General features: G+C 41.5%; 2 protein-coding genes across 5 annotated transcripts; both read left to right on the top strand.

Moving 5' to 3' along the window:
- Positions 1–94: 94 nt before the first annotated feature.
- LOC114564136 (E3 ubiquitin/ISG15 ligase TRIM25) lies at positions 95–14,187 on the top strand. 2 transcript variants are annotated; one of them, XM_028591339.1, is made up of 12 exons: positions 95–241; positions 539–1,168; positions 1,485–1,580; positions 1,816–2,049; positions 5,457–5,625; positions 8,437–8,502; positions 8,973–9,158; positions 10,322–10,366; positions 10,479–10,538; positions 11,536–11,673; positions 12,091–12,150; positions 12,244–14,187. In XM_028591339.1, exons 2-12 carry the CDS (start codon positions 560–562, stop codon positions 12,774–12,776), a joined length of 2,196 nt encoding a protein of 731 aa, XP_028447140.1. In that variant the 5' UTR covers positions 95–241; positions 539–559; the 3' UTR covers positions 12,777–14,187. The 2 variants fall into 2 exon arrangements, with proteins under 2 accessions (XP_028447140.1, XP_028447148.1); XM_028591347.1 differs by having other exon boundaries at positions 95–244; positions 541–1,168.
- A 2,943-nt stretch (positions 14,188–17,130) lies between these two features.
- On the top strand, positions 17,131–26,811 carry LOC114564149 (E3 ubiquitin/ISG15 ligase TRIM25-like). 3 transcript variants are annotated; one of them, XM_028591365.1, is made up of 10 exons: positions 17,131–17,255; positions 17,374–18,035; positions 18,281–18,376; positions 18,711–18,944; positions 23,312–23,480; positions 23,576–23,602; positions 23,750–23,815; positions 24,143–24,337; positions 25,059–25,094; positions 25,861–26,811. In XM_028591365.1, exons 2-10 carry the CDS (start codon positions 17,391–17,393, stop codon positions 26,001–26,003), a joined length of 1,611 nt encoding a protein of 536 aa, XP_028447166.1. In that variant the 5' UTR covers positions 17,131–17,255; positions 17,374–17,390; the 3' UTR covers positions 26,004–26,811. The 3 variants fall into 3 exon arrangements, with proteins under 3 accessions (XP_028447166.1, XP_028447159.1, XP_028447174.1); XM_028591358.1 differs by having other exon boundaries at positions 17,131–18,035; XM_028591373.1 differs by lacking the exon at positions 23,576–23,602 and having other exon boundaries at positions 17,131–18,035.
- The last annotated feature ends 216 nt before the right edge of the window (positions 26,812–27,027 follow it).

Here is a 27,027-nt window from a genome sequence, read left to right as displayed (position 1 = left end):
TGGACCCCAGGGAGACTAGCTGATTGCATAGACTTTCAGCTAATGGGATCCTCAATAAATAAACAAATCAACGCCCCGCCTGCTATGCTGATCTCATAGTGACCTGAGTGAACTAGGCTACTCCCACACAGACATCGGACCAGCTGCGCTCAGCACCACTGGGACAGAAGACTGTAAGCCGAACGTCGAGTTGGAGTGAGCGAGAAGTTGAACTAGCTACATTTACACACCCGAGGATTTAAAGGTATTGTGGGGGGATATTTCTTTTCGAGTAGCCTAGCCTGTCCATGTGGTTTTAAAAATGTCAACGTCGCGCTGAATGTTCAAACATAGTCTTGAGTTACATTTTAAGATTTTACACTGATGGTTTTACCATCCACACGGCAATTTTGCTAACAAAGTTAACTACGTCAAACTGGAGGAAAACCCGTCGACATTGAGAATAAATGTTGCTTTGGAAAATTAATCTTAAACGAGTATCGGAGTCTCTCTCTCGGTTTCGTTTTCATGCACTTGTTAAGTTTCGTTTCTCCCTGGCAGCTTCCTCTGACGTTTCATCATGGCCGAGATGGCCGAGAGTCACTTTTCTCTGATGAGTCTGGAGGATGAACTGACCTGCAGCATCTGTCTGAGTCCCTTTGACTGTCCGGTGACCATCCCCTGTGGACACAACTTCTGCCAGGACTGCCTGCTCGCCACCTGGAAGGACTCGTACAGCTGTCCTCAGTGCCGGACCCACTTCGCCACCAAACCGGAGCTGAAGAAAAACACGGTCCTCAGCACCGTTGTGGAGACTTTCAACTTGAGGACGAGCAAGAGCGAGACCGGCCTGAAAGAAACGTCCGAGGAGACCAATGAAGCCGCGAAACAACAGAATGTCATACGTTGTGATGCATGTATGGAAGCGGAGGCGTCCCAGACCTGCCTCACCTGCATGGCCTCTTTCTGCGAGGAGCACCTGCGGCCTCACCGGGAAAACCCAGTTTTTCGTCTCCACCAACTGATCGAGCCTGTCGGCGACCTGTCGGAGCGCATCTGCCCGGACCACCACAAGCTGATGGAGCTCTTCTGCAGCCAACATGGCCGCCCAATCTGCAGCCTCTGCCTCCAGCAGGTCCACAAAGGCTGCTCCTTCATTTCTCCAGAGGAGCAGAGGAACATGAAAGAGGTAAAGTGTGTGTGTGTGTGTGTGTGTGTGTGTGTGTGTGTGTAAAACCGGAACATTTCATAAATTAAACCCACACTTGTCTTCCAGAAACTGTGCACCTGTCTACATAAGCACAGAACATGCTGTCAACAGTTTGCATAGGGACTATTTCTGTGGCAAAAACTAGTTCCAATGACAACCTTTTACAGATGGACCAGAGCAGGATACATTGTTGTGAGCACTTGTAAAAAACCTGTGTGTGTGTGTGTGTGTGTGTGTGTGTGTGTGTGTGTGTGTGTCTGAATTAACTGAATGTATCATGTTTCTCTGTTTGTAGTCCGACCTGAGAGGCAAGTTAAGTTTGCTGGACGGGAAGATTACAAAGAATGAGAATGTGTTATCTCTAATGGGTGACATGCAGGACAAGCTAAAGGTAACCCTTGCCATTTGCTGTATTATTATTAATAATAATTCATAGTATTCTTTTAAAACATTGTGCCTTGAAAGAAAAAACTTGAAAAAAGAGAAATTTATTCTGTGATTCCTGTTCATTTGCAGTCTGTAGCACTCAAGTTTTTGTATTTCTGTTATTTAGTCTAAGCCCTGTATTTACCGGTCTTCTTACCTACTGATCTATTTATGGATCATCTCATGATCCTCTCCCCCAGGACTCGGCGACCAACAGGAAGGCTGCTTTGGCAGCTGAGTATCAGCAGATCCGTGATATGTTGGCTCGAGAGGAGCGTGATGCTCTGATCACAGTGGACCGCGAGCTGGAGGGTGGTCAGACCAAACTCAAGGGTCTCGCGAAGAAGTTCACCGAAAACGTTGACACTTTGAGCAAAGCTAGAGAAGATATCCACAGTCTGCTGAGTCAGTCCCAAACTCTGGCCTTCCTACAGGTGAGACAACCGTGATTATCAATCCAAACAGCATCTGTATAGTACAGTACACACACACACACACACACACATGGAAATGAAACTCTTAGAATTAAAAGGTCCCAAGGCATGAAAATTTCACTTTATGAGATGGTCAGACCAGGTGGAGGAGTAAGCAACTACATCATCTAAGTAAGCTTCGCAATTGTCGACGCCAGATAACACGGTACGCATTAACCGCTGGAAAGTGGCGGGTGCATTACGCAACCCAAAAGGCATAACGGCGTACTGAAGGAAAGTGTCGGGTGTGACAAAAGCTGATATCTCGGAGGCCCGTGGTGTTAAAGGAACTTGCCAGTAACCTTTTAACAGGTCCAGTTTTGTCAAATATTTGGCGGAGCCTACACGATCTATGCAATCCTCCATCCTGGGGAGCGGTAATGAATCGGGTTTAGTAACTGAATTTACTTTTCGGTAATAGTTACAAAAACGAGGTATTGTCTGGTTTCGGAACCAAAACACAGGGAGAGCTCCACGCACTAGTACTGGGAACAGCTAATCCATGCTCAACCAGATAACTCCCCTCCTGCTGCATCATTGCCCTTTTTGTCGGATTTACTCTATACGCATGTTGTTTAATAGGTTTGTGGCCCTCCACGTCAATGTCGTGGTACAGGACAGATGTTTGACTAGGATGGTCATAGAATAAGATATATATGTAACAAATGTATAAAGCTTCAGGGTGGCCTACCATAAAAGTAACAAACAAAACAATCCTAACAGAGTTTAGAAACTAACCTAACAAACAAATGGGCAAAACAAAAGACTTACCTCCCTAAACTAACAAAAACATGAGAAAACAAGATCAACACATCTGGAGGTCCACCCTTACCTTAAACAAAAAACGATATCCAATCTAAATCAAAGAGTACAAAAAGAGTGGGCGGTTGGGAGATTAGGAGGATGAGGAAATGCCTGCTGCCCGCTGATGGCCGCCATCTTGGCTCCTTATATGAGGGTAGTATCCTCAGCTGCAGCCAATCACTGGGACGGGCCTGAACTTCACCAATAATCTCCGGGCGATGGCACACACCTGTTTGCATACGAAATTGAAACAAGAAAAAACACAGGGCACACACACACACACAGCAGACCAACAAAATATGACCACGGTCATAACAATGAGGTTTTTTAACATTAATATGCATTCCCCCAGCCTGCCTATGGTCCCCCAGTGGCTAGAAATGGCGATAGGTGTAAACAGAGCCCTGGGTATCCTGCTCTGCCTTTGAGAAAATGAAAGCTCAGATGAGCAGTTTTGGAATCTTCTCCTTATGAGGAGATAAGGAGCAAGGTTACCTCCCCTTTCTCTGCTTTGCCCACCCAGAGAATTTGGCCAACCCGTGAGAGAGAGACATCATGGCTTTCAAACGAGAAAAGTGGTAGTTGGTCAAGGCCTCACCCCCACCCTTTACCTTGCCCCCCTTAATAGCTACAGACACAGAAATGGCACATACTAAGGAAAGCTCATTGTGGGACTGGCTCTAGTGGCTGTAATTCTGCACCAAGGCTGAATTTCAGGAAAGAGACTTCAGATACAGTATTAGGGGACCACTAAGGTCTATATAAAAGCATCCAAAGAGCACCATGTCATGGGACCTTTAAATGAACATTGATGGGTTCACACTTTTTCCAACTCCATCCTAATACAACAATTACGTGCTCAAATGTACAGCAAAAGGGTTATTGGAGGATCCTTCCTGTTCATACTGGCTGTGAAGTGACCCCTTTCTAAAGTGATTTTAGTCACAAGTGATGGGGGACAAAATCCACAGTCCTCATTCCAAAGTTCAGCCAACTAATTTGAGTCTGACTTAGGTCAGACAAAGACAAATCAATTGGTCTTAATAAGACATTCCCTGTGCTTGCATGGGAACTCTATTTCCAAAACTCAAAACATGATTATCCCAAATTGAAGCAACTCTCTTGCAAATTGATGGCATTTGAGTAGTCCATCTAATTCCAAAAAAACAATGTGTGTTTAGGAGGGTTCAGGTTTAGAGGTTGATTGCCATCATCATGGGGCATCGGTCAGAATGCATGAATAAGCCAGAGAGAAGTTCAGTCCATTCAATGAAGATTTATTTAACAAAAAGGGTGAGGCAAATGATACTGGATAATATAACAGAAGAGAACAGACACACATGGGTTGGAGAATCTGGGAAGAAACAAATAGAAATTACAACTTAAAGTTAATATTCTCACATGATAATCATAAAGTAACTAAATAAAGCTGTCATGCAAATATCAAACATGTTATCAAGAACTAAGGTGCAAAGTAAAATTCATCTTACCAGCTGCCGCCCCATGTGAAGGTGTAGAAAAGACTGAGAGTGAGTGCAGTCTTAAATAAGGAGTGACCAGGTGAACGCAATCAGGTAATCAGGGTGGAAACAAAAGCCAGTGATGAAGACAGGGGAGAAAAGGAAGTGAGGTAAAGGAAGTGAGGTAAGTGTGGAAAGAAAGTGTCAGAATAAGATAAAAATAGGGATCTTTAGTACAGCATGCCTGGCAAAGACATGTAGTGACTCTGCCAAAAGCCTGTTAATAATAGGGAGTGAAAACTAAGCAAAGGGTTAAGATGTATTTGAGAAAATGTGAACCGGTCCTGCAGTTATACAAAGATGCAGAGCACACTTTCAGTTTAACATATTAGTATAATTTTATATATTTAATAGGGCTGTGCAATTAATCAAATTTTGATTGCGATTTTGATTTTGGCTCCTAACGATCACAAAAACAATTCAATCGAGAAAAACAATTATTTTGCACATTACATTTTGCTATTAAACCCTTCTTTTGTCTTCTGTTTTAAATGAAAAAAAGATCTACAGCGAAAGTGTTTTCACTTTTGATTTGTTTAACTGTTTTTTAAGTTCAGTAAATGTAAATGCAGTTCAGTAAATGTAAATGCAGTAAATGCAACGTCTTTCTAAAAGTCAATGAGTAATCATGTTAAATAATCGTGATTTAACAATTGACCAAAATAATTTTTTTTCCCCCATAATCAGGCAGCCTTAATATTCAACGATGTCTGACCAGGATCATTCTAGTTAAAACTTTTGAGGATTGACCTGATTAAATCTCTGAATTTAAGATCACACGTGACCGCGCAATTCATATGTACAGGAGACAGAATGGTTGTGAAGAAACCAGGGAACAGGCCGGGCCAGATGTCGTTGCTGCTACGTTTCAACCGTCCCACTGCAATCCGACCACTTTATTCTGGCATCATTCCAGTGATATTTCAATTACAGTATTGCCTCGTATTTGATCAACGATATAAAATAGTATAGCTTTATCTTGACTGTTTTGAATTCAACCTTTTTTTCCGTCAAGCAAACAACATTGTGTTCCTCTACTCGCAGTCTTCGTTTAACCTGCCCCCGGCCGTCAACTTTGAACCCCACACCCCTCGAATCAACCTGGACTCCAAGAAGGTGACGGCAGCACAGGCCTTCTCTGCTGCCCTGAAGGAGCATCTGACAGACCTCCTGAAACAGCCGCTAGACGCCAGACTGCTGAAACTTAAACCAGGTACAGTAAGTGTGCAGGTACGTTGTGAGTGGGAGGCTTGACATCCGGAGATGTGTTATGAAATTATAATGAAGGCAACCGTGTCCAACTTCTGTTGCAGAACTTGAGACTGGCATTGTCGCGCCTGGTGAGTTTGTGTCATGTGGGAGATCCTGGGAGATGGAGTCAAATGTTGACTTAATCAATGCTGTGTTTTGGTGGTGGCGGGCTCCTGGGACTGATTGGGGATCTGTGGCTCGGCAGGTTGAGCGGGTCGTTTGCTAAATTCACGGTTGGCGGTTTCATTCCCTAGCTGATCCTGTTCTCACGTGGGAGTGTCCTTGGGCAAGACACCCAAGTTGCTCCAGATGGTAGCTTCGTAGCTTGCTGCTGTCAGTGTGCGAGTGTGTGTGAATCAGGTTTAGTAGTAGTAGACGGGATGAGGAGGAAGGAGGGGCGCGCTACCGTCCGTTTTGTTTGACAATACTTTGAACGTCAACAAGAAGTGACGGCGCCCAACATCGCTTAGAGCACCTTTTAATCAAGATGGTTTTGCGCATGTAGTCTAGTCTTGTAGAATGAAATAACAGGGACATGATTTAAATATTGAAGCAGATCAAATGCCAATAAACCAAGCTATTCAGCTCAGTCTAATGTTTTCCAACTGAGGTCGGGATGAAATGGGTAGTGAAGTTTTCTAGTGAAAAGTGAAAGTGTGCTAGTGAAAGAGTACTCAAGTTGAAAATATTCAAACGATGCGGCCGTTCCTAAACCGTTCTTTAACCATGTATTTTTTTTATGGATATATAGCTACATATGCCTATAAGAAACCCGATTTTAATTTCACATTTTTGTCTTTTAAAAAAAGAAGTTTGCATCCTGTAGTTAATGCACAGGGTAAGAAAGGCTAAGATGTAGTGAGCAAAGATGGGTGATTTAAGGTTGCACAGCTCTGGGGTCTCATTTATAAATGTGGCGTACGCACAAAACGGGGCTGAAAATGTGCGTACGCCACTTCCCACGCAAGGGTTGTGATTTATAAAAAACAAACTTGACGGGAGAATGTGCGGTCCTCCACGCAAACTCTGACCCACGCGTACGCACATTTTGGAGACGCAGATGGTGACGTGGTGAACTGAAGTCAGACTGCAGAGAGTAAATGGGAATAAGATTACTGTTAATATTTTCTAGTATTGATGCCTCACGCACATTTCTTCACTCCATATCATCCACATTACCATGAAGATTAAATCCAGCAGTGTTATTTGCGCTTGTACTGAGTGATAATTGTTCTATAAACACCTTGTAAAATCCAACTCAAATCTTAAATCAAAATTTGTTCTTAATATTTAATCGTCGCTGTCTCACCGTCACATTGTTCGCTACGGAGCGCAGGAGGAGGAGATGGCCCGACTGCATGGAATACAGGATAGCATCAAATACCCTACCATTAGATAACAGCAGAACACAATGTAAATAACTAAACTGTGCATATATCAGCTGAGCTCTTGGATCTCTGTACTGAATTGGGTCCAGTAGAGAGGGCAACGCGCCGGAACCGTGCCATCCCGGGCCAAATACAGGGCCTCGCCACTCAGTTTCCAGAGGGAAATGGCAGACAGCTAAGTGTTTTTTTTTAAATAAATATTATATATAATCTTCAACTTTATCAATAAGGCTTGTTTGGATATAATATATAGTTCTGTTAAAACGTCTGGTATATCGAAGCTGTCTCCGAGTGCCGTAATGCCTGCCGTTTTGTACGTATTATTAATAAATGTAGTTATAGATCATGTTTGTTTGTACACTATGCAAGAACAGGCCAAAATTATAATTAAATTTGCAGCAATTCCTGAATGTCTGAGAAGGTTTTTGCTTTTTTTTTCTCCGCCAGTCATCATGATTTGGTGTAACAACTGCCAGGGTCATTCATATACTGATCAGCATTCACAAGGTGCCTTGCATTGACTATTTATGGTTAAAAAGTGTACAGGGCGGGATAAGAGGGTGATCCATGTACGCACGCTTGTAGGTAATCTCTGATTTATAAAGGGAACATTGCTTACAGGTGTGCATACACACGTTTTTTTTTCGGCGTACGCCATTTTGGGCTTTTGGGCGCACATACACTTATAGTAAGGATCCTACGCACAGTTTTATAAATGAGACCCCAGACCTCTCCAAATCTAAACCGCTCTAAGAGTAGAGAAACTTTTGGAAGTGCGACCGTCTGAAACCGGACTTAAAAAACTTGACTCAAAACTAACTTACTTTTTCCTCTTGTTATTATTAAACTGTTTGCATAGAATAATATTATACTGAGTACTCTAAACAAGATAACATGGAGCCATTGCGTGTCCTTGTCTGAGCACGGTGTGATGCTGAGCAAAGAACGGGCGCTCCCTGACTAGATAAGGGAGACGTCCTCGACTCTGACAATACAACAACTGACAACATCAAACTCTGTATTATGATTGTATTTCACACGTAAATAAGCTACTGTTTGAGGCTTACGTTAGTCATTGTCTGTACTATTCTGTAGTGCTGAGACTGGCTCCTTGTTGAGTTCACAAGTCAAAATGAACATTGATATAACTTCAGTGGTCCTGTCTGCTCTTGATAACGTAATTATTCTAACATTTATGTAATTATTTGAAGCTTTGGAATAATTCATATGATATCAATTTCCCATTACCGGCCTAATATATATATATATATATATCGTGTAACACTCTACTAATTAAAAATTCCAAACTATTATAACCTTGGTGTGAATGGGATGAGAGGCAAATTGTAAGCGCTATATAAATGCAGTGCACTTCCCATTCACAGATGGGAAAGCAGATCCTGACTCGGCACCCGCAAGTTCTGGAAGTACTGGATTTCAGCCAAAATCTGGTATGTTATAACCTATGGGTATGATACACATTCATACATAATAATGAGAGAAAAAAGAAGCAAAATGTGTGGTTTTTTTTGCTAGTCAATATGTACGTTTAATACTGCACCTTCTGAGGTTTTGACAAAATACCTTCATACATCTCTGTCAGGCATATAATTTAAGTGCTTTCAAACAATTTGATGAGCATTTTTTATTTATTTTTTTAACACACAACTCTTTACAATGTGATTTGGGGTGGTGATGGCGCAGTGGATATGTCACATGCCTTTGGTGCGGTATTCCCACTGCGATACATCAAACATTGTGTCCCTGAGCAAGACACTTAACTCCTAGTTGCTCCAGAGGTGTGTGACCTCTGATATGTTAGTCGCTTTGGATAAAAGCGTCAGCTAAATGACATGTAATGTAATGTCATTTAAAACACACAAAAATGTACACAAAATGTCTTCTGATTTCACCCTTTCAGAAGAACCCAAGCCGCAAAAGCAGAAAAAAGCGCCCAGGTCCCACAGTCCAGGTCGTCCACCCGTCCAGCCATCGTTCCAGCCAGTCCCTGGACCTGGTTTTATGGGGCCACATGGAAACTTCTTTCGACCCCAGCATCCACCTGGCCCTTTCAGGGGTTCTCCATTTATGGCAGGACAAAGGCCAGGTAAATGAAATATATACACACACAATCAGACACACACACTTGGTTCATATGTATAACCCAGTTTTCATTGTGGTTGTATCACTTTTCTACCAAACGTATGCAATCAGAGTCATTTGTAAAATACCAGAGCAGGTACATTGATAAGTGGGAAACTTTAATGGATGAAGATCCCTTAAAGTATAGTGAAGCCAACCATGTCCAATTTTGTTGCAGATATTAGCACTGGAATTTTGGGTGAGTTGGTTCGTGGTGCGATTGGTGGAATAAGAAATCAAAACAAACACGCTTGAACAGGTTTCATGTTTCTCGTGGTCAGCGGAGTCGCAGCGGTGCGGACAGCGCGGCCCAAGCAGTCAGAGCGGCCAGTCATCGCAAGGCCAGTCAGACCCTCCCCTCGCATTGCCAGACCTTCCTCCACAGCACTGCGGAGGAGGGTCTGGCTAGTCCACACAACATTCCTGGATAGGAGAAAAAAACGTGCTTTTTTTTTTTTTTATAACCAATCGCAATCTTCTTTGGCCGCGCCAGACGGAGCAACAGTGCTTCTGCAAAATAGTCTCGGGAAGGAACTTGTTTCCCAAAATGGCTGGAGTTTAGAATGCCAGCACAAAGAAAGAGGAGGGTGAGGGACATCCGGCGGAACCTCTGGCGGCAACCGGAACTATCCCGTAGATGAAACGTCTTCGATATAGACTAGTGAGACCCAGTCCGTGTTGTCACAAAATCTTGGAGGGGCACGGCTCGGCGCTCAGACCCTCGGCACACCGTCGCCCAGGTCGCAGTTGCGTAATATCGCCGTCCACACCGCTCTGACCACGAGAAGCATGGAACACGTTTTACTCTACTCCAGTAAAATAGTCCTCAAATTTGTGGGTGCGGTATTGGGGTAACTGTCTGAAACCATGTTGATTAACAGACTATTGTAATGACTTCTTTAAATCTCTTTTTGTATCTTTCAAGTGCAATGCAACACTGTGCGTTGACAATTATTATACTGTAGCTGGAATATCTTTTCCTATCTTGGTTCATATGTATAACCCAGTCACGTTTTTCCCCTTTTTTGATTGTTGTAAACTCTTGAGCTGCTGTAATGTGTGAATTTCCCTGGTGTGGGATCACTAAAGTTTGATCTTATCTAATGACACTCTCTGGCATGTTCTCAGGAGCTTATCGTGGCTTTATGCCTTTCAACCCTTCCCAGGAAACTGGTATGTTCATCTCTCCAACACATATGCGAATGACAAGCATTTTATAACGCATGCCAATTGATTTGGTTCAAGAATAAAATGCCTTTTTCTTTTGCCTTTTCCTATCTCTCAGAGCTGATGTGGACAGATAAAGGGTTTCAACCCAAAGCAGGCCCAAAGAAAAAACCTCAAAGTAAGGAAATGTCTGTTTATTAGATAACCTCTAGCTGAAACTAATGCATTCTAAAACAACACATCATACCCTCATGAAGGTTCTACTGTCCAGTTTGATGTTGTGTTGGTTCAACTTAATGCTCATTTTAGAGCCTGTAGTTTTTGGTGCTATTGATCTCTTCTCTGTCTTAAAATCCAAACTTCATCCCAGGTGGTATTAAAAAGGATTGCATTTAACTTAGAGAATCCTAGGGGTACCCTGATTACCACAGAGCATAGGAAATATGTGCCTGTAATTATGAGCACACACGTCGTTTTATGTTAATCATGTGACGTCAAATGGATCATTTGTTAGATAACTTTGTTAGTAGTATAGCGATCGCGATGCTAAATTAGCATCGCATGGAGCTGACTGACTTGAGTGCTGCTTGTTTGCCACATAGATGTATAAGTTATGCTAGCTGTGTTAGAAGTTACTTAAGCATTATGGTGCCAAACTAAACAAACTAAACAAACTAAACCAAATGAAACACCAAGGTTCAGGGAGGGGCGGAATAACCCTGACCAAACCCGCAAGTTATCAGGAGGCGGGGCTATGCCGTCTCTGCGGTAGAGTGTGTGTCACCTCGCTGTTAGAGAGAATAGAGAGCAGAAAGCTCAGCAGCTACCAGTGCATCAATACTGCAGAAAATGAGTATTAAAACCATTTAAAAATTAAAAAGTGATCGCTGCTGATGGCAGATAGAAGCCAAGAATTGGTTGCCAATTTCTCAAAATGACTGTCGAGCCCTGGATGTGTGTGTGTGTGAGTGTGTTTTTTTTGTATTTATTTTTTATATTTACACCCCATTTATATTAATGAGGCAAGACTCTTGTGTAATGTGTCACTGCCTCTACCTGATTATTGTTTGGTGTAACAACTCTGTTTTAATTCATGTCACATAACACTTAGCTCTTCAGATGTTTCACTGCAGTTACATAACAAAACAATATTTTTTAATTTTTTTTATCTTTAGAACAAAAACCTCCCCAAGCCAAAGAGGACAACATGGGAAAAAAGGATCAAGCCCGTTCAATGGAGAACCTGTTGGAGTTCGTGGGGAGCGACGAACCCAGAGGCTGTAGTCCTGCAGCCGAATCCAAAAAGCAACCAGGTAGGCAAAAAAAGAAAGGAAAAACAAAAAAAAAAAGAGCACTCCCCTGATTTAGCATTGGAACATTGTCAGACTCATGATGGAAAGTTAAAAAAAATATATATAAAAATTGATTCAGGGCAGAGATATCGTCTTTTTTTATTCCACTCGTTCTTCTTCCTCGTCAAACCCTGGCTCCTACATTACCCACAATCCAGCGCTAACTAACACTGTCTCAAGTGACATCACTTACAGCAATTTATTAGACTGTGTGCAGCTCCCTCTGGAGCCACAAAAGGCTTTATACAACTTTTTCTCATATGCAGGAGAGTACTCCAGCACCCCTAAACTGACTTTAACGTTTTCCCTTTTTAAAGCTTATATTTGTTATCCCGGAGCCTAACAAATAACAAAGGTCTTTTTCGTCTTCTGCTGTAGAAATGTTGGACATTCCCCCAAACATAACATCTGCTGAGAAAAGAACTGAACTTCTGAAATGTAAGTGCATGAGCGCAGCAGGCATCTGCCCCTCATATAGTAGTACAGTAGCAACCACGGTCTTCATTTTTTTTTGTTTCTGTCCCCTACCAGATGGCACGATACTCACTTTGGATCCAAAGACGGCCCACAAACGCATCGCACTGAGCGAGGGCTTCACTAAGGCCTCTGTGTCAGACGAGCACGCAGACTACCCCGACTGCCCCGAACGCTTCGCCGTCTGCTCCCAGGTGCTCGCCTCCAAGGGCTTCTCTAGAGGCCGCCACTACTGGGAAGTCCGGCTGAGCAGCAGCAACTTCATTGGCGTAGGCTTGGCCTACAGCAGCATTGACCGCAAAGGTCCCACCAGTCGACTGGGCCGCAACGCCCACTCCTGGTGCGTGGAGTGGTTTAACGTCAAGCTGTCGGCTTGGTACAACAGCGGTGAGACCGTGCTGGTCAATCCCAATCCAAAGCGCATAGGCGTGCTGTTGGATTGTGACGAGGGCACTGCTACGTTCTATAACGTGGCCGACAGGGCATACCCCTTCCACTCCTTTGTGTTCCCCTTTGCTGAAGCGGTGTATCCGGCTTTCTGGATTTTCTCAAGTGGCTCGTCCATTTCTTTGTGCAAACTGCAGGCATGAGGAGCATATGCAATTTAATGGCATATGCAGGCAGGCAAACACATGTATACAGTCAATCCTTTGTTCTAATCGCGATCATTAATGATTGAAAAGAATACTTTCCTAGTTGTACTAACAGCAAAAATGTCAACATATTGTATATACCCAAGATTATTTAAAAAAAAAAAAAAACAAAAAAAAAACACTTTCCAGTTATACCTCCAGCTGAATGCTTATGGCATTTTGTGCTGTTGGAATGGGTCAAGTGAACCAATGATTATGCCCACTATTAGTGCTTACTTAGTGCCCCTCTGTTAGTTCTGCTTTAAACCAAGAAAATGAAGGAATAGATGGTGGTGGTTGATCTGCCCAGCCTGAGAACATTAGTCCAAAGACAGCTTTAAGCATCACAACTGAAATGGATGTCAAGAGTTAATGGCATGTCATAGCTACTGTAAGTCCCTAGCTGTTGTCGTTAGCTATGCTGAGCAGCAGCTCAAAAGATGAGCAGCATCGATGATCTGCTACTTTTTTCCCCTCAAACTTAACTGAAACGGATGCAAAACGTATACAGCAAGTAGTTAACAATATAACTCAGTCCCTTTCAGCCAGTTGCCTTGATGGCCTGAAGCTGGGAGGAGTGGTAGCTGGGTTATCTTGTGCTGGTTTCAAGTTTCAGAGATTTGATCTACTTCCTCTTTTACTAGGACTGTAACAACACACACAGAGCACACCGCTCACTTACCGTACAGCGTGTGTATACAAGTGTGTCTACTGTATTGTGAATGTGACTGGAAAAAAAAAAGTGATTTAATTACATCACTCTCCAGCATATGTCAGTACAGTGTTTTCATATGACATCTGCATGTGAAAAATGTATTGTTTTGGAGTGCAGCTCTTAAGGTTATAGGGCTGGGCGCTATGGCAAAAGGTTAAGATATTTTCAAATCACATCATTTATGGGTCGTTTCTGGTGACCTTAAAGATTTCCTATATTCCCTAGATCTTTCCAGTTTTTGAAACCAAAACAACACTAAAAGACTGCCCAGTGATTGGCTAGAAATACAGTAGATAAGAGGGTTCCTGTGATGTGATTGGATGTTCCGTGTGCATAAGCATTGTATACCCAATAGACAGACAAACGTTCATCAAGATAAGAAAATAAATTGTCCGTACCACCCAGCCCTATATCTTTACTTCCTGAACTCTTTGACTGATTCAGCTGATGAGAAGAGAAGTCCTATAGACTCTGTTTCATCACTTTCCAACAGTCACTTTTATTTGTTATTTTTATGGTATTGTGCCATTTTCATTGGTGGAGTTTGAGCCAGAGAGAGAGAGAGAGAGACCTTGGCCAAATTTGAACCCGGGATGTGATGTTTGCATGGTGTGCTCCAAATGCAATGCTATAATGTCACATCTATGGGAGGCACAATACACCAACAAGCCAACAGAGTGGCTCGGTTGGCTTTTCGTAAGGTGGTAGGAAGGTAGTTACATACATGTATAGTTTCACAGGGGTGAATTATTTGTTGTGTGATACAAAGTTTACCCCCGGCTTGTAAGATGAGTTTGCCAAAGCACACTGGCGACTCGATCATGCAGGTGCTGAAGGTGTGAAATTACATACCGTATGGGTGTCTGAGATCGGTCTACACAACATACGGTACATTAACAGTGAAGTGAAGTTAGCTGTTTGAGTATGGTTCTCTTTGTTCTTTAGACAAAGGTACTGACCTCACTGCATTTAAAGTGCTCATATTATGCTCATTTTCAGGTTCATACTTGTATTTAGAGGTTATATCAGAATAGGTTTACATGGTTTTATTTTCAAAAAACACCATATATTTGTTGTACTGCACATTGCTGCATCTCCTCTTTTCACCCTGTGTGTTGAGCTCTCTGTTTTAGCTATAGAGTGAGACATCTTTGTTGGGAGTCGCACATGTGCAGTAGCTAGGTAAGGACTACTAGCCAGTCAGAAGAAGAGTATGAGGGCTTGCCATGCTAGCAGCTAGGCGAGCATTATAACGTGTGTTACAAAGTGACCCACGTTTGTCTCTGAAGTAAAGGCTGGACTACAATAGAGCTGTTTGGAGCAGTTTGTGAACAGTGTTTTCTGTTGGAGATGGTAAGTCCCTTTGGGGGGGGACTTTGGGCTTTTTCACTTTGTAAACCTATAACATGCACAAATAAGATATGTAGGAGCCACATATTGTATGTTGTTTATGGTCTCATTTGTGTTATTGTTGATTGTTATGTTGTGCACTTATATTGTAGGTGGTGGGCATTTTCATCACGGTTTGAGCGGAAGTGATAACATATTTGTTTGCTTCACCTGTTGGTTTTTTGGGCTTTGACATTTCGACTCACAAAGTAACTTTACATTTGGTAACTGCAGTGCTAATTGTATTTTACGTGTGGAAGAATAAATCAATGCAATACAATCTAGAGTGCATCACAGTGTGTTTATGCATCTCTGTGTTTAGTCCCTCGCGGCAGCACTTTGTTGGACTGCTTACAGCCACAACAAGATATATAACACAATAAAGGAAAGGGAAAAAGCCAAAAAGCATAATATGAGCACTTTAAGGCATTCAGAAATCACTGTTGTATGGAGTGACCTAACTGATATGCTGGTTAAGGTACATGATGACTACCATGGGGAATTAACCAGTTAACTGTTGGATAGGTTAAAAGATCTCTGTAAGGCATTTCAGACCATGCACTTAAGATATATGGACCTTTTTATTTTTAGGTATCACGCCAAAATATGAAGGTACCGAACATCGCTGCATGTAAAGTCTGAACCTGTATAGTGAAATCTGCCGTTTTTACTATATATCAACACAATGGAGAATTGTGGTTTGGGACCCATAACTATTGAGAGCTTTTCCCATACCATAATAAGTGTTTGAGTACTAATATTGTGTTAACACTGGTTTACTCTTAATACCAACATAACAGGTGTCTCTATGCAAAGCAGAATGAAGTTTGAGTTTGTCATGCAACATTTGACTCTTTTGCTTATGTTTTTGGCTAAAATATATCTTAGATCATCCGCAGTGGCTTGCAGATTTTTTTTTTTTTTTTTTTATTTGCTGATCCTCAACTGAAATACTGTATATAGTTAATTAGTATCTTTGTATCTAATATTTTCAAGGGTCCCAGTGCATTGGATTTTATCCAAATTGTGTGCCGTCAAAAGTTGACTTTAACCTAACCTTTGTGTAATGCTTCATGCGTGGTGGTTGTTTTCAGTGTACACAACATGAACTCATTTATGTAATTGTCTTGACTTTATACAGATTATTGCTCTATTGCATTTGGTTTAATCAAAATCAGTTTGTAACACAAATGAACCAATGAATGCCATTAATAAAATATGATTTTCTCTCTGGACACAATTTGTTTTTCTTTTGAAGAAGCCACAAATGGTTTATGGAGCAGTCCAAGATTTTGGGAAATTCCCCTATGTCCGTATCTCATTCAGATATGGCTCCACAAGCACATGATGACACTGATATTAATCCTCTCATGTCAGGGTCCCTTACAAACTATATATATATTACTTAAAATCCTTTATTCTGTTGACCATTTTAGTAGTCCAAATAAATGCTTTTCCTGACTCATTCTTACCGCTTCACAAGTACAGGCCTTACACGGCCAACGACCGGTTGCCGTCAGCCTCATAATAAGCATTGTGGACTTTCTAAATGAAGGCTTTTAAATATTGCAATTATTGTGTATAGTCCTACATTTATTTAGGTTGCATTTTCTGTCTGTATACATATGTATAGGCTACTGCATATACAGTATGTACTTTGTAAACAAACATTGTGTTTTGAAACAACTTATTTTTGGTTACAATTATATGATAGATGAATCAAGTGATTTACTTTTCTATTCATTTTCAGTGTGTCTTTGGTTTGCAAATAATAGTATTACTTAACACCATTGGTATGAATAGTTGGGTGGCAGATGTGGCTTAAAACGACATATCAGGACTTCTGAAATATATAGGCTAGTAAGTAACTAATTATTTTACACTTTTAATGGATCTTACTGGTGTTTAATCCTTTGTTGTATTTTATTACAATATAATTAATTATATGTGACGCGCTTTGTAATTTGTTTTGAAAAGTGCTTTACAAATAACGGTATTATCGGCTACGTGTAGGCTATATTTTTCAAGAGAAAATTTCACAAATTTTCTGTTTATCTGTTTTCATTTGATTACAATGTTGCAATGTTACACATGAGTTTTTATTTAAGCTTGCTTAATTTGGCGATGTAGCCTACACAAGAACAGAGGGAGAGAGAGAGAGAGAGAGAGAGAGAGAGAGAGAGAGAGAGAGAGAGAGAGAGAGAGTAAGAGAGAGAGAGAGAGAATATCAATTGCTTTTAGGAAGTGGTCTGAAGTCACGAGTTGTTGGAAGGAGATGCGGAGTATCCAGCCCTTCAATAGCATTCACACGTAGTTTGCTGCACTAGAGCAAGGTACGTGGGGGAAGAAAAGAAAAAGTCTACTTGTGTTGTGGCTGAAACATGTATTGCTTTTAGAAAAAATATCGTGAAAAGCTCGAAGGACAAGTTAAGTTTCGTTTCTCCCTGGCAGTGTCCTGACGTTTCATCATGGCCGACATGGACGTGAGTCACTTTTCTCTGATGAGTCTGGAGGATGAACTGACCTGCAGCATCTGTCTGAGTCCCTTTGACTGTCCGGTGACCATCCCCTGCGGACACAACTTCTGCCAGGAATGTCTCCTTGACACCTGGAAGGAGGACTCGTACAGCTGTCCTCAGTGCCGGACCCACTTCGACACCAAACCGGAGCTGAAGAAAAACACGGTCCTCAGCACCGTTGTGGAGACTTTCAACTCGAGGACGAGCAAGAGCGAGACCGGCCTGAAAGAAATGTCCGAGGAGAGTGATGAATCCGAGGAGGAAGAGGATGAGGAGGAGGAAGAGGAGGAAGAGGAGGAGGATGTCATACGTTGTGATACATGTATGGAAGCAGAAGCGTCCCAGACCTGCCTCACCTGCATGGCCTCTTTCTGCGAGGAGCACCTGCGGCCTCACCGGGAAAACCCGAAGTTTAGCGTCCACCAACTGATCGAGCCTGTCGGCGACCTGTCGGAGCGCATCTGCCCGGACCACCACAAGCTGATGGAGCTCTTCTGCAGCCAACATGGCCGCCCAATCTGCAGCCTCTGCCTCCAGCAGGTCCACAAAGGCTGCTCCTTCATTTCTCCAGAGGAGCAGAGGAACATGAAAGAGGTAAAGGGCCTACTTATGGATGGGGCGCCCATGCTAGCTCACCTGTTGCACCCAGGTACAAAGGTTCAGTCCTTACCGCAGGGGCCGCTGGCTCGATTCCGATCAACGGCCCTTTGCTGCATGTCATTTTCCCCTCTGTCTCACCTTTCCTGTCTTCTTCTGTCCTGTCAAATAAAGGCCTTAAATGCCCAAACATAACCTACTTCTGTGTGTACTGAATCTGCATTTTATATCTGTCATTGTAGATTGAACTCCGAGACAAGTTGGGTGTGCTGGATGGGAAGATGGAGAAGACTGAGATGGTTATGTTTCAAATCAATGACCTGCAGATGAAGCTGAAGGTAATTTCTATTTCTCGCATTTTGCTGATTTTCACAAGAATAGGAAACTAATAGTGATTAGTGATTCACAAAGGAAAATGTAATGGCAATTACATCATTCAATTCAGTTTTATATAGGCTATCAAATCATAACAAGAGTTATCTCAAGACACTTTACAGATAGAGTAGGTCTAGACCACACTCTATAATAGACCCAACAATTCCAGGAATTCCCCCAAGAGCAAGCATTTAGTGTGACAGTGGAGGGGAATAATTTGACGGTGCCAATCATGTCAGTTTATCTATTTCCTTGTTCCTGTATTTATCTATGGCTCCTCTTGCGGCCCTTGCCTAGGATGCAGCAACCAAAAAGAAGACAGCATATGCATCTGTGTACCAGCAGATGCGGGATATGCTGGCCCAAGAAGAACGTGAGGCCCAACATGAGGTGGACGGCGAGCTGGAGATTTGCCAGACAAAACTTCGGAACTTCATGAAGAGATTGACTGAGAATATGGACAACATGACCAAAGCCAGAGAAGATGTCAACAGTCTGCTGAGTGAATCCCAAACAGTGGCCTTTCTACAGGTGGGCTGTCAGAGGAAGATGAAGTAGAGGAGGGGAAAAGGAAGGGAAATTGAGGTTTAGCCTAAAAAGAAATGAAACATAAATAGACAGTACAGAGAGGGATCAAAATTCAAATGAGGACATTGGTCTTAAAGGGGCAATATGTAATAGTGACAGCTAGTGTTTAAAATAGTTACTGCAGTACAAATTCAAAATACTGGAGAGAGTCCCCCCGCCCCCTCCTCCCCAGACTTGAAGTTCACAGAGGTTGCCAGGCTGAGACCGTATCATCCACAACAATGTTGCTAGACGCTTGTCTCACATAGTCAGACATAGAAGCCCGTGCTCACGCGGAGCTCTGTACCCGACGGACAGGCACTTTTTTTTTTTTTTTTTTTGCAGTTTTTACGGCTTAGAATTACCGTAAAAACTGCTAAAAATCCCACAACCTGGCTGTCCTCTCCACACGCCAGACAGACACACTTCCTTGGGTTAGAATTACGTTAGGAACTGCTAAAAATACCACTACCTTGCCGTCGTTTTCCACCCGACTGAACACACTTTATTGGCTTAGAATTACGGCAACAATCGCTAAACACACTGCAAACTCACAGTCCTCTATTCCTGATTTACAGCCCCCCCCTTCTTGGCTTCAAATAACTCACCGTTGTCGGCTCTGGCCGCTGAACAGGCTACACGCTGTAAACAGCTGTGGCCCGCTTGCCTGCTCCTCCGGTAACGTTAGCCGTTAGCAGGGTTAGCATGGCGGCGTTAGCCAGGACCAGTCGGGATCACTTTACTGGCTGTATCTCAATTGTTTTTGCGAGTAACCAACTTGGGTACTCTAGCTATATAATTCAATGTGAGTACTTCACAAATGTTGAAATGACAAAATACCAGTCCCTTGTAGCTGTGATAAATTAGCCTGAAGCTAAAGTTACCTGTTCAGGAGGAAATTAGCCAACTCGGCGTCCTTTTGGGCTCTAAGCTGTCTCCATCTTTCAAATACATCTCCAATATTTACCCAGACGGGTTTGTAACGTCTCTGGTCACGCAACTGTTAGAAACATGCCGTTTTCTTTAGGTCGGGTAGAATCTATCTCCGTTGATCCTGTTTGTTTGTTTGCTGCTTTCATGGCTGTACTACCGTTACAGCTGTAGCGCGCTGGGTTTACGTTTCTACAGGTATATCTGGCAACTTGGCCTGGCTGTCAAACTGGGCCGTTGATAACAACACACAGGCCAAAACACAAACCGACATTCCGCTACGGAACGGAAATTTCCAAAGGAGAAAATCCTGGCATTGTTGTCAGAAAAGATAGTATTTCAACTTAGCATGTTTCCTTAATATCTGATGATGCAGTGGGGTCATTTTTGGATTTATTACAGTACATATATTACATATTGGACCTTTTAATATTGTATATACTTGGAATATTCTTATTTATTTATTTTATTTGTAGTTTATTTAAATAGGGACAGATACAAAAAAACATAGATTATTACATAAATAACAATCCGATGCCTGTATCACAGTGTTTGTAGCCATGGCTAATTCACAACACCTGTCCCTAGGAGGGCTTTTAACAGTTCACATAATAAAAGAAGTCACATTTTTACAGTAAATACAATAAAATGTCCAAAAAAACAGTTAACAGCAATAAAAATAAGTGTAGTAAATTAACACATTAACTCGGACTCACACAGAAGCACACCTCACATACACACAGCTATACATTTCATATGGCATGATCACACTGCTGCTGCTGTATTAACCATGCTTTTACTAATTTTTTAAAGGTGGACAATTTGGGTATAGCCTTTATATTTGTAGGGAGCCAGTTCCACAGTTTGGCTCCTTTCACAAAAAAAACATTTTGGGCAAAAGAGGTTTTACAAAATGGAATTTTACAGTCTCGACATGCAGCAGCTCTTGTGGATCTGGAAGATTCCAACCTGTTCATAAATTTACAAAGTGGCTCAGGTGCAAGTCCAGCTAAACATTTAAAAAACAACTGTATGTATCTAAGATTAACAAAATTAAAGTTTAAGATTTTATATTTATTTAAAATGTAACAGTGATGGAATTGAATGGGCTTGTTATCTAAAAAATGTTAGGGCACGGTTATAAAGCCCCTCAATAGGCTTTAGGGTAGTTTGGCTAGCCTGGGACCAAACAGTGGTGCAGTACGACAGATGGGACAGGATCATAGTGTTCAGAAAGACATGAGCACATTCAAATGTTAAACTGCTCCTGATCAATCTGAAACTATTCATACTGGCCTTCATTTTTCTTGAGATGGTTTTAATATGACTTTTGTAATTTAGCTGAGAATCTAAAATCACTCCTAAATATTTTTCTTCTTCTACTTGATCGATAGTTCACCATTCATTTTAATGTTAAGGTTATTTATTATCCGCTTTCTTGTTATAGAAAAACACATAGATTTAGTTTTCCTCAAATTAAGTGTTAAACATGATTTGTTTAGCCAATCAGACACTTTCTCAAGACTTTTAGTCAATGTACTGCCGATAACAACAGGGCTCCTGTCAGACACATAAACCACAGTGTCATCGGCATACATCTGAATGCCAACTTCAGGACATACTTCAAGCAGCTCATTCACATACAGGCTGAAGAGAACAGGCCCCAGTATGGTTCCCTGCGGGATTCCGGTCGTAATTTTACATGGGGCAGACTTTGCATAATCAATAACTACACATTGTTCTCGACCCTGTAAATATGACTCGAACCATGATAATGCCTGGTGTGATGTATTATAAGATGATAGTTTCGAGATAAGACGGCTATGATTTACAGTGTTGAATGCCCTCTTTAAGTCCAGGAATACTTATGTTTCTAAAAGACCTTTTTTATACCTGAGACTAGTTTGTTATTGCCAGACCCATCTCCACAGCGCTGTAGAGTGAGGTCTGGCTACACCACAGAGACATTCCAGGATAGGAGGGAAAAAAAATGCTCTGGGTTGTTTGCATTTCTTTAAACCAATCACAGTGGTCTTAGGCGGCGCTAAGCTCCGGACGCAGGGACTGTGCCTCTGCAAAATAGTCTCAGGAAGGAATCAGGCGATTATCCTAGAAATGTACTTCTGCGGATCCAGACTAACCTGAGAACAATGGCTGAGGCGAGACAGAGGAGTTGGCCTGTATGTTGTTTGGGTGCGTGCTGAACGCACAATGCAATTCCTATTAAAGCTATAGCTAAGCTAGTTTCTGTCGCCCCCCATGAGGAATTCTAAGTAATGACAACAACACTGTTGGCGCGGCTGCATGACCCCCCCCCTTCCTCCACACAGTTGCTAGTAGCCAAGGAAGACACAGAGGATTGAAAAAACATGACAGACTCTTCAGAGGAGGTCATTATCTTCACTTGAGCTTCTGCGCGGGAAAGTCACTGGACGCCACAATCCTCTGAACATAGTCCTACTGAGAAATCCAGAGAGAGTTGTGTGGAGCTGATAGTCTTAATTAGCTTTGTAGGAACTCATTTGGCAATGGCTTGAATGTAACAGACGTTCATTAATATCAAAAAGTTACGCACTAAAACTTTAAGTAAAAACATTTCCCAGTTCCAGCTTCTCAAGTGGGGGAATTTGATGTCATATATATTAGTGAATTAAATATCTTTGGCTTTTGGACTGTTGCTTGAAATAAACAAGCAATTTGAATACATCAGCTTTGGTGATCGATAGTATAACAGGTATTTCTCACTATTTAACAAAGTGATTATTGAGAAAATGATATGCACACTAAAGAAGGTGCAGTAAGCGATGCTGTGCAAGGATTATTGATATATAAACTGCCAAACAAATACAACCTAGGCCAACTTTGAGCTTGACATACAGGCTAAGCATTCTGTAGCAAATAACAATAAACCCACTATTAATTACATTATCTTAATGCAGTGTAAACTACTCCAGCATGTAAATAATGCTCCTAAAATACAAACGTTCTCCGACACTCTAACAATGCATCCCTATTTCTGATACCGTGGGGGGCAGAAATGTTGCCATGGGGGGCCGCCACGATCAAATCAACATAGAGGAAACACTGAGGGCTATCTAACACCGGATTCTTTTCCAGCGCACACAGAAAATAGAGAGCTAGGTGACCGTGAGGAGATATTCACTGAATTTGTCAAAAAGTGTATTGGATTAACATCACCTACTATACCTTTTTAATTGATGATGAAAATGATTAATTGCAGCTTTCATTTTTTTATTTTAACATTTCTGATTTTGGCAGCCCAATCTTACTGCTACACCCTACACCTATCACAGCCATGTCTTGCACAACTTGGGGAAAAAACACATCCCCTTTTTAATAAGTATTTTTCTTTTTTGGTTCTCGTCCCTTGTTCCTCACAGGCGTCGTTTGACTTGCCTAGGGTTACAAAGTTTGAACCTCACACCCCTCGAATCAACCTGGACTCCAAGAAGGTGACGGCAGCACAGGCCTTCTCTGCTGCCCTGAAGGAGCATCTGACAGACCTCCTGAAACAGCCGCTGGACGCCAGACTGCTGAAACTTAAACCAGGTAAGTGTGCAGGTACGTTGTGAGTGGGAGGCTTGACATCCGGAGATGTGTTATGGAATTATAACGAAGGCAATCGTGTCCAACTTCTGTTGCAGAACTTAAGACTGGCATTGTTGCGCCTGGTGAGTTTGTGTCATGTGGGAGATCCTGGGAGATGGAGTCAAATGTTGACTTTGTGGTTGCTTTTTGTCTTGTGGTGGCGGGCTAAACTGTTTCACTTTCGGAGTATAAAAATATAATAATTTCCCTTGTGTATTAATTGTTGTAAGATGAAAAAGCAGTTCCTGTCTCAGCAGCTGCAAGTACTGGAAGTACTGGATCTCAGCCAGAATTTGGTATGTTCATCTCTCTCTATGAAGATATTATCTAACAGATTTTGTCTTGTTTTATATTGTTAAATATTTCATATTTATGTTTACGTATGCACCAACCACCTGATTCTGTTTCTGAATACAGTAGAACACAGTATAATTAAATATCTTCACATCCATATTAGCTTTAAATTCAAAGACAAAAATGCTAAATTTGTGGATTTTTGCAGGTCAAAATTCTCTGAAGTTTTGATAAAACTATTTGATGAGCATTTTGTAACACAACTCTTTACAATGTGATGAAAGCACTCATGGGTGCAAGAAAGGCTTTTCTGACTTGACCTGTTTCAGAATTACCCGAGCCTCCACCTCCACCGCCCGTGTCCCACAGACCAGCCTGTCCACCCATGCAGACGTATTACCAGCCAGTTCCTGTTCCTGTTTATATGGGGGGTGGATTCCAGCCTTCACATGCAGGCTGGAACCCAGCCCATCATCCACCAGGCCCTTATAGGGGGCCGCGGTTTACTGGAGGACAAAAGACAAGTAAGTAAGATACAAACATACAGTCCTAAACGCATGATTAAATTGTTATATTGATCGGAAGGATTTTAAAGATGATTTAATCACATACAAATTCTACACATTAATGTAATTAAGCATGCATCTTGTAAACATGAATTGATGGAATCACCGAAATCAATCAATCAATCAATCAATCAGCCCACTAACCAATCAACCGACAGAACGATGACATGCAATACACAATCAAATTGAACACCTACCCTGCGAAGCCAAACTTGCAGAATTCTCCAAACTTCAGACCCTCAGAAAGATCAAGTACAAAAAGAGAAGAAAATTGTCTTCAAGCCAGCTCATAAAGCCGTCCCAAAAAAGGCTGGAGAATCAGGCGACAGGAGCCATACTGTCAAAAACAAAGGTACAAGAGAAGTAAATTTTTTGTAAGCAAGAATGCATTTTTCACAGATGTGCCATATTTCAGCTTGCGGAGCCTTCGCGCGGGAAACGACAGCCGTGGTGACGTCATTTTATGGCCCACGCACCTCACGCTGGGAACACCGCGGCCACCATAAATTGAGCTTAATGGTCATTTTGGATGAAAGAGTAGAATGTAGAGTCCGACATTGCCATTCATAGAACTACACTGCTACTAAAAAAAAACTATAAAATACTTTCCTTGTTTTGTCTTTCGTAAAACAAATGTGTCACGTCTTTTTAATGCGTTGTGCATTTTGTCCTCTTACAGACAAGAAAAGTGATGCCAGTCACCAACCCTCCCAAAGTATGTCATTTATATTATATTGCACAATGAAATTAGATTTTATTAATATGCTTTTTGTGCAGAATTTTAATAATATTGCCATTACAATAAGGCCAATAAGAAACGGAGTGGCTTAGTGGGTAAAAAGCTTTGTTTTGCTTCTTCCAGTTTTTGTGCCAGTGTTTGAGCCAATTATTTGTTACATAACATTGAACAGCCGCTCTGAACTTGTACCGCTGGTCATATAAATCAAATTGGAACCATGTTCTACATTTGTACAAGCAGTTTGGAAATGTAATGCTGTGGGTTTGTACCCCAGTTTAATTTTTATTAAAGTTGTCTATATAATGAGCTCCAGGTACTGTATGTGGGCAGGGCTTCTTTGACGTGCGGTTGTTTTCATTAGAAATGTTCGGACTTTTGCAGATTAGATCAGTTTAGCTAGCTCAACAATATCAGTGCGTCACACAGCTGTGTGCATCTGTCAGTCGAGTTAGCAGCGTGACACGGTCTAAAGTTCACAGGGAGCCTTCCAATACAAACAACAGCTCAAAGCCCTTCCCTTTATACCTGCACTTCCCGAATTACCTGTGTGCCGAGATGTTGGCAAACACGGAAGGCTTTTGGCAAGTTGCATTTATAATTGTAGCTTCAAGAGAAGTTTCAGATTTTAGACATTGGTTTTATTTAAGCAATATGAGCATAAATTAGTTCAGAAAATTCCTATCGGTTTGGTAAGCGGCATAACTCTCACAATACAGAAATCTCTTTTGATATTTTCCTTCAGAAAAAGACAGAAGGCCTAACCCTAAGCCAGGAGGAAATAACCCAGATGCCAAAGGACCTGCTTCCACTAAGAAAGACAGTGCCAGAAGCCGTCCTCCATCAGAGAAAACAACCAAGCACCATCCACGGCCTAAAACTAAGTAGACACAGCACACGCATTCCCTGCTGCAGTCCTGATACAACGAGGCACTGTTAAGCTCCATTTTCATGATGCACAAGTCTTATCAGTCGATCACATGATAGGGAATGGCACGGTCACATTGCTTTTTCAGTGCTTAAATAAACAGCACACACACTTTTGCGCTTGTTTGCATGACTTTGAATAATTGTCATTATGGATCTATGCGGTGTGTTTGTTTTTTTTTTGTACATAAATAATACAATATACACAATATATGTTTTGAATTTGTTGCTTTAAAATGCACATGAGATTTTCAAGCAGCTTGACTTTTGTATTTGTTTAACTGGTAAATGATTAACCCATCCCAGTGTAATGATGTCAGTGGGGTTGTTTTATGCTACCCAACAGGAGCATAGCTGCCATGATCTCTAGGCCTGGGTATCGCCAATGATTTCCCAAATCAATTCCATTCCAATTCCATTCTCGAAGTGTCGATCAGGTTAGGGGAATTTCAGATGAATTAATAGATATCAGATCACAAAAAAAAAAAAAAAGAATGAATTATTTTAACCCAGCCCTTATGATCTCTGACCAGGGATCATAGCAGCAGTTTCTTCTTCAAGTGACTTAGAATAGACCTTAATTAAAACACAGAGACATGTGGCTTGTATATGAAAATATTTATGGGAATGTCTTCAAATCACTTCATTACATTCAGTTCAATCAAAAATCAGTTTTTTTCATAACCATTTCACCAAACCCTCTTTACTGCCATTGTGTAAACAGCTGCTTTACATGATTGTTACCAATAACAGCATATTCTTTCCCAGATACAGTTTCTTTGTCTTTTATTATTAGCAGTGACCACATACGGCTTCCTCTTTATTGATCAAATCATAATCTAAATGAATTATCATTTGTTATCTGCACATTCTTATACGCCTTTAAGGTTCTCTTATTTTCACAGATATTTGACCGCAAAAAAGTAAGCTTATTTAAATATATATTAATTAATAATGAAAACAGTTTGGTACACAACACAGTGAA

The sequence above is a fragment of the Perca flavescens genome, chromosome 2 (genome assembly GCF_004354835.1).
Source record: "Perca flavescens isolate YP-PL-M2 chromosome 2, PFLA_1.0, whole genome shotgun sequence".
Classification (NCBI taxonomy): Eukaryota; Metazoa; Chordata; class Actinopteri; order Perciformes; family Percidae; genus Perca; species Perca flavescens.
The sequence above is the reverse complement of the archived record's forward strand: the minus strand, read 5'-3'. Positions and strand labels throughout refer to the sequence as shown.

What these genes read in the sequence shown, in the direction of transcription:
- LOC114564149 (XM_028591365.1), top strand. Translation starts at nt 17,391, where the DNA reads ATGGCCGACATGGACGTGAGTCACTTTTCTCTGATGAGTCTGGAGGAT. An exon ending in ACTGCTGAAACTTAAACCAG is followed by an intron (nt 23,481 to 23,575) that starts GTAAGTGTGCAG and finishes CTTCTGTTGCAG; the next exon opens with AACTTAAGACTGGCATTGTT. An exon ending in TACTGGAGGACAAAAGACAA is followed by an intron (nt 24,338 to 25,058) that starts GTAAGTAAGATA and finishes GTCCTCTTACAG; the next exon opens with ACAAGAAAAGTGATGCCAGT.
- LOC114564136 (XM_028591339.1), top strand. Translation starts at nt 560, where the DNA reads ATGGCCGAGATGGCCGAGAGTCACTTTTCTCTGATGAGTCTGGAGGAT. An exon ending in AGCAGAGGAACATGAAAGAG is followed by an intron (nt 1,169 to 1,484) that starts GTAAAGTGTGTG and finishes CTCTGTTTGTAG; the next exon opens with TCCGACCTGAGAGGCAAGTT. An exon ending in TGGATTTCAGCCAAAATCTG is followed by an intron (nt 8,503 to 8,972) that starts GTATGTTATAAC and finishes TCACCCTTTCAG; the next exon opens with AAGAACCCAAGCCGCAAAAG.